The sequence below is a fragment of the Emydura macquarii genome, unplaced genomic scaffold (genome assembly GCF_026122565.2).
Source record: "Emydura macquarii macquarii isolate MOO-44397 ecotype Brisbane River unplaced genomic scaffold, CSIRO-AGI_Emac_v2 contig_1477, whole genome shotgun sequence".
In the NCBI taxonomy this organism is placed as follows: Eukaryota; Metazoa; Chordata; order Testudines; family Chelidae; genus Emydura; species Emydura macquarii.
The window spans coordinates 13,494,578-13,507,669 of record NW_027131614.1 but is presented as its reverse complement, the minus strand read 5'-3'; the positions used below and the strand labels follow the sequence as shown (position 1 = coordinate 13,507,669).

The 13,092-nt window shown below is 42.9% G+C and overlaps 1 protein-coding gene across 3 annotated transcripts in view; it reads left to right on the top strand.

The window, feature by feature from the left end:
• Positions 1-282: 282 nt before the first annotated feature.
• Positions 283-13,092, top strand: part of ADHFE1 (alcohol dehydrogenase iron containing 1) — a 52,180-nt gene continuing 39,370 nt past the window's right edge. For all 3 annotated transcript variants that reach the window (XR_010920872.1, XM_067553675.1, XM_067553676.1), the window contains exons 1-7: positions 283-434; positions 1,691-1,728; positions 4,621-4,664; positions 4,846-4,899; positions 7,552-7,706; positions 8,180-8,376; positions 9,761-9,838. Coding sequence is in view for 2 of the 3 variants with exons in the window: in XM_067553675.1 (XP_067409776.1) it covers positions 379-434; positions 1,691-1,728; positions 4,621-4,664; positions 4,846-4,899; positions 7,552-7,706; positions 8,180-8,376; positions 9,761-9,838 (622 nt within the window). In the remaining variant the exon portion in view is untranslated. The remainder of the gene's footprint in view (positions 435-1,690; positions 1,729-4,620; positions 4,665-4,845; positions 4,900-7,551; positions 7,707-8,179; positions 8,377-9,760; positions 9,839-13,092) is intronic.

Sequence of the window (13,092 nt, the reverse complement as noted above, 5' to 3'; positions counted from 1 at the left end):
CCTGTCAACGTCTTTAAACTACGTCCGTACTCTAGGCCGCTAGGGGTGACCCAGCCTGTGGTATACACAGGTAGGGAGTGATTCGGATCTGCCTCAGCTAAAATGGTCACTAAGCAGTCGAAGGCGGGCGTTCAAAGCGATCCCGCCCCGTGTGCACCTGCTGCCAGGAGCTGCGTCCCGCCAGCAGACGGGCATGCGGCAGTCGCCGTGTCCAGCAGGAGAGGTGCGTGGAAAGGAGGGGGCGGGGAGAGAGTTTAACAAATAACTCGCAGTCCCCTCCGCTCCCTCCCGTGCTGTGGACAGCTGGGCTTCGCCAGCAGCTCGCTTTCCCGGCAGGCTCTACTGCTGCTGCCGCCGCCGTCCCCCACAGCCGCCGCGATGGCAGGAGGAGGGGACAGGGTCGCTCGCTTGCTGAGGCAGCTGCAGCGCGCAGCGTGAGTGTTTGCTTGTGTGTGCGCGCACGAGCTTCGAGTGCCGCCGTCCCCTGACCCTTGGGCCTGCCGGATTTGGGGGGGGGGAGGGGCCGCTGCGTAACGTGAGGCAGGGGCATGGGGCTGATCAGACAACTTCGGAAGCCTCTCTATTAAGAGCCAAAGAACGTTGTTGCAGCAGACGTAATAGATCTGCAAGCAGCTCGGAGGCAGGAACATGTCTGCAGCTTACAAACGTGTGCCCTTTGTGCGTATGTTCGGGGAGTAGGGTGAATGCAGAAGAGAACATCCCCACTTCCAGCAAAATGCAAATCGGGTCTGCCTCTCCTCTGCCGTGCGTTGGGAAATGACTAACCCCGCAACAGCCTTTACATATATTGCTGTGACTGAAGCAGGAGCAGGTACCCCTGCTGCTTTGGAAGGAAGAAAGCTTCTCTCTCAGCCTGTCACCGAGCTCTCAGAATGGAGGGAACTAGTTTTGCTGTTTAATCCGAATCTGCATCATATCACACACACACCTGAAAATCCTCGTGCTCAAACCTTGCTGCTGATCTTAGCCTGTGCAACTGCATGCATCAAAACAGCAAAATGCAGTGGTGTCATTTTTGCCATATGAACTCTTTCATGCATGCTTTTACACACTGCTAATACAAAATCACCCCAATAGGAGGCAGAAGTGCCAGGCTACTCCCTAGTCTCCACCCATCTTCTTAGGGCTCCATCAACACAATGCAAGAAGCTTTGCGGTTAATGCTGCTATTGCCATCACATCTTCCTCATCCTCCAGTGGAAACAGATTCTTCTTCCCTGGGATCCTCACCCCTCTAGTATTCTGCCTATATAGCCTCTTCTGTGACCCCCATCATTGTGTACTCTGAATACCTTGACTATATTAATTCTTCTTCACAGCACCATTGTGAGGTAGGAAAGTGTTCTCTCTACTTTAGAAATGTTCTCTGATGTTTCCATAGACACCTATTCTCTGATTGCAATTTAAGCAATTTAAATTGCCCCAAAATTAGACCTAAGCCAGGCTCAAACACATTTAGGTTAGGGCCTAACAATTCAGCATTTGAGTAATAAAGAAACAGCGTTACCTGTGTGGAACACTAGATGGCAGTCCCTATTTGTGACAAATCTTGTGAGGTCTGGAAAGATAAATTACTTACAAATAAGACATGATAATTGCTTTTAGATATAAACTTGTTAAACTCCTTGCTTTCCTATTTCCTTTTTAAACATTTTTTTCTTTTAATTAGATGTCAATGTCCAGCTCATTCCCACGCTTACTCTGAAGGTAAGATTATCCATAATGTATGTGTCCCAAATGATTCTGCATTTTCACTTTTTTAGACTCAAGTTTGCATTCAATAAAAGTTATAACAAAGGTAGGGCAAAGTGATAATAAATATAGCATATTTAGAAAGTGTATGTAATTGATACCAAAGAGAAGGAAAAACTAATTTAATATGAAATTGGATATTTCCCTCCCAAACATGTATAAAGGAACATAAACATAGAATTAAAAGTGAAATATATATAGTATAAGAATTAAATGTAATCTGATTCCACCATTTTATATATTAAATATTCTTTCATTATCACTGAATATGTCCTGTAAGTTTATTTTTAAGATGCTGGAAAATATGCACAGAGGCAGGAATAGGTTTGTCTTGTAAATAGAAATTAAAACTATGGCCTAAATTTTCATAAGTGATTAGTGATTTTGAATGGCTCAGTTTTGGATGCCCAACATATGAGGCACCTTATAAAGGGGCCTGATTTCTAGAAAGCCTTGAGCATCCCATTTGCTCTTTGAAAGTCAGGTCCCTTGAAGGTAACTCAAGCTGGGTTCTCAAAAATTGAACCATTCAAAATCATTAGTCACTTAGGAAAATTTGAACCTACAAGTCTTTAGGTTTTCATCTCCAGTGATCTTGATCTTGCAATCAGATTCAGTAAAGCAGACCCTTGTGCCATGGAGTTGCACATGGAAAGAGTTTTCCCAAGTGCATCTAGTTGTAGGATTGGAGCTCTGGAAATTAAACAAACTTATGGGTCATACATTACTAACTGAAAATAGTGGAATCTGATTATATTTAACCCTTATGCAATTCACTTCAATCATAGATCTCAAAGAGCTTTACAAAGATGCATCGGCATTACTATCACCATTTTGCAGCTGGGGAAACTGAGGCACCAAGAGGGTAAATTGATTTGCAAACAACAGACAGCAAGACAACGGCAGAACTGGGAATAGCTTTGAGATCTCCTGACAAGCCGTTTGGTGCCCTATTGAGTTAATTCAAGACAGGTCTTGGTGTATGTGAAATCTATATGGTGTAGGAATTCCACCTGTACACTCTATAGCAAAAATTAATGATACAAAGTAGCAAGGCTGTTATCAGTTCTATGGATCTCTAAAAAGTGGGGAATGATTTAATAGCAACTTCTGTCAGAAAGATGTCTATTTCATGGCTGTGTTCCACCGAGGCAGTTCAGTTTTTATGGCACAATAAAGTCTTTAAAGAAAGTTAACTTGTACCAAAGAATACAACAGCAAGACTTCCATTTTACCATCAAAAGAAAATGGGTGTAAGTGGCTTGGACTTGTCCTCCAACTGTCAAATTAATTACTGACACTACAACAGACTCCAAAGAGGTCAAACATGTACAGCCTGGCAAGGGGCAGGAATAAAAGAGCTAGTAGTAGCAGGCCTGAGCTTGAATAGAGTGCACATAAAGGGATCCTAATGCTTGTGGTGGTGTTGTGGGTCAGTGCTCCAGTGTAACCCAAAGCACTTGTAGGCTCATTATCATGGCTTCATTCATTGGATCTAAATCCAAATAGTAAGTTTCCACTTCATATACCATACATACAGAGTGATTTGATCTTTTGTTGGGAGGGCAGAATATTTTATCTTGGTTTTTTTTGTCTCTTTGATACTTTTTATTCAATTTTGTGGAAAATTTGTGAATATGCAAAGCTTTCAGTAGCTTGTACGAGAAGGATTTGACAATGGGGAGATGAGATGACAGAAAGTGTAGGATTTCGATACTAGTTCAGAGCAAGGGGCCATTGTAAATCCTAACATCCATCTTTCTTTGGTCTCTTGTGTACAAACAGTGCCTTCTACCCATATATGTGTTGTGTTATATGTAATGAATGTTGCCCTGGAAGCCAGTGTATACCTATCTCTTAGATCTGTATATGATCCATATTATCATGGAATCTAAGTGCTGTGCAAATACTGTATAGTCATTAAAATGAATCTTTGATCATTTTAGACTCTCAGCAAATATTTTAGCTATAAATACATGCAGAATTCTTGATAACTTATTGAGAACGCGTAAGCACAAAGAACTAACTTTTTTTTTAATTCTACTCTTATTGAATTGTTACAACATATATCAAACTAGCACACTTCGTAACCTACACTAGTACGTCACTGGGACTGCTTTTATGGATAGGTCTGCAGGATCAGTTGTGATCTGAGCCAGTGTTCAGTATGAGTGAGGGTTGCAAAATCAGGCTCAGATCCCAACCAAAAATGGAGATGTAAAAATCAAACAAGGAGTAATATATAAACAATTTTTTTTAAAAAATCACATTTTAAAGCCAGGGAGTTGCTTAGCTGAAACTGCTGAAAATCGTAATAAAGATTTGGAGGCCCATCAACCGGGGGGGAGAAAGGGGAATGACGCAGGGGTCTGGGCCTGTCTCTTCTGCCCGTAGACCCCGCCCACAATCCACTCCTGCTCCGCCGCAGGTTTCAGCCCTGCTTCTTTTGTTGCCATGACCCTCCCCACCAGCCCACCTCCCCACTTGGCCCCCCTCCTCTCTTGCACACACCCTTTGCCCCTCTTGGCCTCCTCGCAGCTGCATCCCCCCTCCCTGCTCAGCCCACCCTTTCCCCCTCCCCCACTATCACTCGCTGCATCTCTCCTCCCTGCTCAGCCCCTCCAGCTGTCACTCACTGCCTGGGAGAAGGGAGAGTGTGGAAGAGAGGAGGTGAGTGGGCTGACCAGGGGCAGGAGTGGGGCGGAGCCGTGGGCGGAAGGGGTGGGGCCATGGGTGAAAGGGGCAGGACAGTTCTGACCTGGGGCCTAGAATTCCTGTCGGTAGGCCTGAAGATTTGTTTTACATATCCAATTTCCTGTTAACTCTATTATTTAACTTCCATTTCAGCTCCTAAACATGCTGCTTTGAGGACAACAGACTATGCATTTGAGGTAGATTTAATAAAAAGAATATTTCAATTAGAAAAAAGATTTAATATATTCTATAATTTTAAGTATGGCATTTAAAAAGAGATATTTCAATTATTAAAGAGGTATATTCACAGTTGAAGCAAACTGGATTGAGTTCCATGTAGTTATTTTTCTAAAACAACTATTTAATTTTTTTATGGAGATGGCTGTGTCAAATATCAGATATGGAGAAGGAGTTACTAAAGAAGTAGGCATGGTAAGCTCTTTATCTGGTACATCTTTCACCTATGAAATGTTACTTTCCAATGAAACAATGTTACTTACCATCAACTGAAATTAATTTTATCTATATTACAGAAATGTTTGTATTATACATCAAGTTTAAAAGACTTAAGGCTAAATATCCTGTATGGGAAACTGAATGTATACCTTTTTTGTAATATGAATAGTTATAATATGAGTTGCAAATATGGTAATAGTAAATACAAGTGTGGCCATTTCATTAATTATTATTTGTCTTTCAGTAGTGCCTAGATAATAGTATTGAAACTTTCATTCTAAACCCACATACTCTGTTGTTAATGATGAAAAGAAGAAAAACCTTTTTGGGATGAAAATTCTGGGTCTTCAGCCTGCAAGTGAAACTTTTTAAAAACAAATACATAGGAAATTTAAAAATATTTCTGAGCTTTCCAGACAGAAGAAAAATAATTTAATATAGTTTTTAATAATTTTTTTAATAAAATGTAGCTCATGCATTTCTCCCATTAGGAGTATCTGAAGCTATTTGAATATACAGTTATTTCAATGCACATGTGAGAAAGGAACCTAAAGGGAAAGACCATGAGACCACACTAAACATTGTATGCCAAGTGTGTATCCCCTCTATAGCATATGTGGAGTTCCTACTCAGCATGAGCCTGCTGAGCACACTTTCCCTGCGATAACAATTCTCTTGAACTTTCCAGTTTGTCACCTGCGCAAGATTTTACATAATCTTAAAGTTAATGATATGTCAGATTCAAATAATAAGAGATGTATAAACACATTGTGGATGGGATAAATGATGGAAATTGGTATCAGTTGCACTTGCAGGGGCAGGGGATAGATGTTGGAAACAGGACAAGAGCAGTACTGCCCTGTCTGTAACAGAAAAAACAGATTCGCCTGTTAGCTCATTAGATAGCTCTTTCCTTTTAAATAGAGCCTAATTTCTGTTTGCCCTTAGAATAGATTCCTTAAAAAGAAGAATTAGGAGGAGGGATCTGTTGTGCTAGGTGTAGTTATATACATGTAGTTAGAGACATTCCCTGCTCCACATTGTTTACAACCTAATAAAGACAAGACAGAGTGGAGGAGAAAAGAAGTGTGATTAAACTGTTTTATAGATGGAAAATTGAGGCTTAGATATAATGGGCCTGATTCTTTGTTCCCTTACACCACGTACTAATGCAAAATGATTGTAAAATACCATCAAATCAAATGGTAGCATTTTACATCAGCTTTCACTGGTTGTGGGGCAATGGAATTGACCTGCCCAGTGTCACACAGGAAGTCTGTCTCGATGACGGACAGAAAATTAAACTCAGATCTCCTGAATCCCAGCTGACTGCCTTAACATCAAGACCTCAGTCACTTGAGACCTGAGCCAATGCTCATGGAAGTGAATGGGAGATTTTCCATTAACTTCATTAGGCATTGGATGAGGCACTTAATGTTTATTCACCTTGAGCTCTGATCCTGTGCCACTGAAGTAAGGGATTCTTCCTCCCCTCCCCCCGTTTGCTATCAATGGTGTAGGATGAATCAAGTCTTATGATTAATTTATTGAGTTTGCACCATCTTTGTTATCAGGTTCTGCAGTTATTACCCCTTCTTGGCGCTTATGCATTGCCAGTTTTAATTTCAATGTAAACATCATACATTAAATTGTTTTGTAGGTGGCAAGAATAACAGTTAAATAGAGCTGCTGTCATTGGACAATAGTAGTGAGGATTGAATACCAGGATTAGTAAAAACTTCAGGGTCAGTGTAGATGATAGAATTCTATTGCAGTAATTATTGTAGTGAAGGCTGAGCTGCTGTTCTGTCTTCACATTTTTTCCAATCATTTTTTTAAATTATTTTTAAAAATTGCATACATTGAGCTATGTTTTAGCAAAGCAGTGTTAAATTTTTCACATTTTAATTTTGCTGCAGTAAAGAAAGTCAAGAGTTAGTCTTTATAGCAATCTTAACATGGGCCCCTTTGCAAGGAAGTGTTATCCAATGATCTTCAAATACATGATTGCACAATGCTGAGCAATGACATACTTCTTCACTAATGATATAATGTAAAGTTACTGCCAAATGGGGGAGACAGCTTTAGTTCCTTAGACCCAGATGATCTGGCCACATAATTCACATTGTCAGAAAAATGAGCATTTATAGTTAGGCAGATAATCTGCTTAATCTGGGTTTTAGGTACTTTGTTTATAGTCATTCTATGAAAATCTAGGCTAGATCAATTCTCTGGTTTGGCCCTCTCAGCTCTCCTGGGCTGTGTAAATGTAATTGTAAAATACTGATTGAAATCTAAGATGCATCTTTTTCTATAATTTTGACTACACTTATGTGGCTTTGGCTTTCTAGCTATTCATTCATAGGAGCAGCTACTAGTGTACTTCCAGTATCTTGCATGTGTCCTAAACTCTAAATGCTTGAGTTATGTTTTAAACTACACCTTTTTCTATAACCTTATGCACATATGAAATATTTTATTTTACTGGATAGATTTTTATATACATTTATGATGAAAGACTTTATTGTGAATTTAGTATTTTGCATCAAATAGTTCAATTTAATTGGATTGGGGTTTAAATAATGTAGTTTAAGATTTCAGACTTGTTTTTTTTAATTGCTGTTGTAGGACCTGCAGAATCTGGGTGCTAGAAAAGTTTGTGTGATGACAGATAAGAACCTCTGCCAGCTCCCTCCAGTAAAAGCAGTATTGAATTCCCTGGCAAAAAACAGTATAACTTTTCAAATGTATGATGATGTCAGGGTGGAGCCAACAGATCAGAGGTACTGTTTCTTTTATATGCTTCTGAAAGCACATATTCTCAAAGTATCTATTTAGGCTCTTATACTGCACTCATCGCTATAGTATCTTTTGGTATGTCAATACTGCAAAAAAGGATCTGCAGCAGTGTCTCAGAGCCTGGGTCAACTGACACGGGCTCATGGGGCTCACACTACAGAGCTGAAAATAGCCATGTAGACACTCAGGCTGGAGCCCAAGCCCTTAAACCGGGACAGGTGGGAGGGGTGTCAGAGCCTTGGCTCCAGCCTGAGCCTGAATTGCTACACTGCTATTTTTAGTTCCATGGCATGAGCCTGTGTCAGTTCACCTGGGCTCTGAGGCTTGCTGCTGCATGGCTTTTTGCAGTGTAGACATACCCATAGTGCTTCTGATGTATCACTGACATGTACACTGATCTTAACAGTTAAGTTTACAAATTGCATGATTAATGACAAAATTGTCTCTTCCTTCTAAGTTTCATGGATGCCATCACATTTGCTAAAAAGGGGAAGTTTGATGCCTATGTTGCCGTGGGCGGTGGTTCTGTAATAGACACTTGTAAAGCTGCCAACCTGTATGCATCCAGTCCTGAATCAGATTTCTTAGATTACGTCAATGCTCCCATTGGAAAAGGAAAGTCTGTTACTGTGCCTCTCAAGCCACTCATTGCAGGTAAAGAAGCCGAAATATGGTGGGGGGGGCGGTTCCCTTCCTTCAAGGTTCTGTGTAAGGTCTTTCTGTTAAAGTAAGTTTACCTTTGACCATTTAACCCTCTCCTTGGGCCTGCTTCTGCTCCAGTTGAATTCAATTGAAATTTTGCCATTGACTTTAATGGGAATGGGATCCTGTTCTTCATCACCAGCTACTCCTCTGAGTTATTTTAACTCCTTTTTTAGGTCGGAGGATAAAATGACTGCTTCTGTTTGATCCATTGGACCTAGATCTATTACCTGGTTCTGATATACCATACCAAAGTACATCATGATAGGAGCTATGTAAATATAAAATACTCTGATCTGTACACCCCAATATTAACTGTATAACCCTTATGCTATAAGGAATACATTTTATTGCTTATGTAACTGAACAGTGTTTTCTTTCGTTTTTTGATCACTGTGTATTTTAAGGGTATAGTGTATCAGCATTTAATTAGGGTTGACCTACCCCTTTCCTAGTCCCAAATACGATAATTGCTGATACATTTATCTAACTAGTTAGTTATCTGTTATATCCAGGTTTTAGGGCTTGGTCCAAAGCCCATTAAAGTGATGGAAAAATTCTCATTGACTTTAATGGGCTTTGAATCAGCTTGTAGTAACTGACACATTTCTTTGTTCATACTACCTTTATTATCTTCAATTTAAAACAGCCCCCCTTTTCTTTCACATTTATAAAACCCTGTACAACTGATCCCAGGAGGTGGTTGATTAACAAAGCATGGTGATTAGTAAAAGTTTAAAAGCTGCTTTGATATACAAACCCGGATCAAGGCAGATTAAGCCCAAACCATCACTGTTCCAGTTTCCAAATGAGAAGAGAGATACGTGTTTTTGTTTTTTTTGTTTTTTAAAAAATGTGAGTTTTCTTCTGCCAGTGAGGAATACAGCTTGGTTTAAGGTTGGATGTGCAGCAATAGATGTTAATGCTAATTTAAAGGGTCCATAGCATCCCTTGTCTTGCTATGCATTTGTACAACACGAACAACTTGGGGGGCCGCAATACTCTTTATGGCTTTTGGGTGCTACCACAATACAAATATGTAATAATCCTAGACTGTGACTATGCTAGAAAAGCCATTTCTAAAGTTGATAAAAGTGCTACTCTTTATATAATATTGTGCTTTGTTTTATGCTAAATTTAAACTATTTAACTTAAAATACTATCTTCTTTCTGTGCACGTTCCTACTCTTGGGATGCGCCCATGGTGTTCCCTCCTGCATCATTAGCATATCCCAAGAGTGTGACTGTGCAGAGTCCATCCCCAAGAACTCTGGTGATTGGTAAGTAACGTTTATTTTTTGTTGCATTATTACAATTGTCCGTTCTTCTTTTTAAGTTCCTACGACAGCTGGCACTGGAAGCGAAACCACTGGCATTGCCATTTTTGACTACAAAGAACTAAAAGTAAAAACTGGTAAGAAGTTTTGTCTAGTACTTAAACTAGATGCTTTTCCAAACTTTCATTATTTTCTTCTGCTATAAGATAAAGAAACACCTTATGTAATTTCAGCTGTCATGTCACTATTCAACAGCTACAGACTAATTTTAGCAGGTTAAAGTTTTCTCTCTTGAATAAAATTTTAAAGCATATTAACAATGAAATATACATATAATGCAGCAGATCATGATTTAAAGGCATAATGGGAAACTAAAATCTTTAAAGTCTTTGAATGGTGGAATATATTAAGTGCACCGGAAATTTCTGCTTATATTTAGGGTCAGCCAACTGTTCCTTATTTCCTCTTTTTTATTTTATTTTATTTTATTTTTGGCCTATTTTTAAGACCCCTAGTTCTTTGTTGTATAATTGGATCCAAATGTTTGTTCTCCTGACTTCTTGGGACCTCATGCCTGCAATGCAGTAAAAGAAAGGGACACTGTCTTCCTTTGACCTTTTCATCCCTGGAAAATAGGATTAAGGCTAAAATGTCATCATTAAACTTTATAGCTATTCTGAGGTTTTACAATTGTCTTTTAACATTGGGTGGCTTTTAACATTGGGTATGCTGCAATATATGGGTATGCTGCAATATATGGAGCCCAACAGGGAAGATTAAGGAGTTTTAACTCAGATTAGTCATGATTTCAGTCAGACTAAATTATATAGGTATTATTATTAGCATGTCTAAAGAACCTATCACCAAAGTATCAAGATACAGATACCAAATGCAGAAAAACCTCAGTTAGTTCTAGAAAATGAACCAAACATGCATTCTGCTTGGCTGATGGCTGCTTGCTTATGAGCAGTTAGGTTAAAGACCAGTGTGGCTGGGGCCAAACCACAATCACATTGACAATGTAGCTGCTAGGGCATCCTGCAGGGTTTCCAGCTCAGAGGAAGGGTATCCTGTGGGATTCACTCCAGGCAAGAGTCACCTGCTCACGCACACTCCTTGCTGCAGGAAACATTCTAGTCTCCAGTATAGCAGACTGTAAACATGCCCTTCTGGGGGCAGCGTCGGGATTTCCCCTCCGAGTCCTCTCTGGAGGGGGACCACTCTTCCTGACTCTCCCTGGTGTGGGAGTCTAGTCCTTCGCCAGCCCTAGGCAGGGCGGGCGGGCCAATAGTCCGTCGCCCCGGCCCCTAGGCAGGGCGGGCGAGCCAATAGTCCGTCGCCCCGGCCCCTAGGCAGGGCGGGCGAGCCAATAGTCCGTCGCCCCGGCCCCTAGGCAGGGCGGGCGAGCCAATAGTCCGTCGCCCCGGCCCCTAGGCAGGGCGGGTCAGGCAACGGATAGTCCAGCGCTCGGCCCGTAGGCAGGGCTGGAAAACAGCAGTCTAGCGCCCGGCCCATAGGCAGGGCTGGCCAAGTAACAAACAGTCCAGTGCCCGGCCTATAAGCGGGGCTGGCGAGGCAACACACAGTCTAGTGTTTGGGACAGTGAGGAGGGTGAGGGTCTCCCGGGGTGGCTCGGGAAGGGGGGAGGGGGATGCAGGCCCACCCGTCTCCACTGTGTCCCAGCCCAGGGCCCTAGCAGTGGCAGGGGTACCTGTCACTGCGTTGGCAGGGCTCCGGCCGCAACACGCCAACCAGGTGCCCGTACTCAGCCTCTGTTTAGGGCTGTCCCTGGGCTTCTTCCTCCCCGTACCCACAGGTACCTGATTCCTCCAGGCCGCTGGGATGTGGTAGTCCAATCAGGCCCTCTTCGTCCACCGGTGGCAGCTCGGGCAACTCCATGGGCTCCTCCTCGGATGGGAGTTCTTCTAGGTCCAGCGGCCCCCAGGTCGCCGGTAGGGCTGGTAGGGTCTCCGAGTCCCAGGCTCGGTGCTGCTCGGGTCGATCCTCGTCGGGTTCCCTGGCAGCAGGCGGCCTGGGCGGGTCCTCCTCTGGCTCCCGGGAAGCGGGTGACTCCGGTGGGTTCCCATCCGATTCCCCGGCAACGGGGGACTCAGGCAGGCTCTCCGTCAGTCCCCAGTCGGGGGTCGAGACCGGCCTTTCCCTTTCAGCGGGGGCCTCTGGCCCGGCTCTAGCGTGGAGCCTCCAGGGAGAGGCATCCTTCTCCCTCAGCCAGCCCCGCCTGACTGAGCTCACAGGCCGGTGTTTTAAAGGCCTGGCCTCGCCTCCCAGCTTCCGGTCAGGTGATCTTCTCTTGGGCTCTAGCAGCCAGGGTGGGTTTGGTTCTCCCTCTGGGTCTCTTTCAGAGGGGAACCATCCCTCCCGGCTACACAGACCCATTAAGCCCATTTCAAAACTACGAATTTCCAGTTGATAACCATCCTGTGCCCTTAGATTTTATATGTACATGCAAAGCCAGTGTGTCAGCTGGATTTTTTTGGAGGGGAGGTTAGTGACCCTGATCAAAGCCAGTAAATGACACAAATAAAAAATAAAGACAAAGTTCCCATGTTAGCTGGTGAAGGTAAAGGAGTTCTAATAGCAGATTGTCAAAGATGGGACGTAAGCAGTCAGTTCTAGTGGTTAGAGCAGTGATGGTCAGGCCTAGTGATCGGAGCCTGAGCTGAGGGCCAGGGGTTGGAGCCAAAGACCGGCAGGAATCAGGCCAAGGAGCAGAGTCAGTAGGTGGGGGTGGGGCACAGAAGCAGGGATCCGGAACAAGGCAGGCAGGCAGGAACAAGTCAGGGATCAGTAGTCAGGTGGGGGGGTCTGATGTAGTAGCCAGGGATTCACTTAGTTGCTCAGACAACTTCTTGTGCCTCCGTTTGGCTTAAATAGTGAGTTTGAGCCAATGATAGAGGACAAATGTCTCCTCCAATCAGGAGCTTTGTGGCCAGTGCCTCTGGTGAGCTTGGGTCTGCCAGGATTCTCTGCTCATACCAGTGAGCTGCTTAGTGGTAGCTGCAGACCCAAATTCGAGACCTGCAATCCCTCTTACAGATGTGCAGAAGTTATTGGTAAATCAGAATCTGAATGAGGCCTGGTCTACACTAGAGCACTTATGCAGACAAAACTTTTGTGTGTGAAAAAAACATAGTGACATAAGTTTTGCCTGCATAAGCGCTTGTGTGGACAGAGCTATGTCGGCAGGAGACGCTCTCCCACCGACATAGCTACCGCTACTCGTTTAGGTGTTTTTATTATGTCAGCGGGAGAGCCCTCTCCCATTGACATAATGTGGCCACACAAGCGCTCTCACAGCAGCACATCTGTACTGTTACAGATGTGCCGCTGCAAGTTTTAAGTGTTAGACTAGCCCTTATTCTCCACCAAG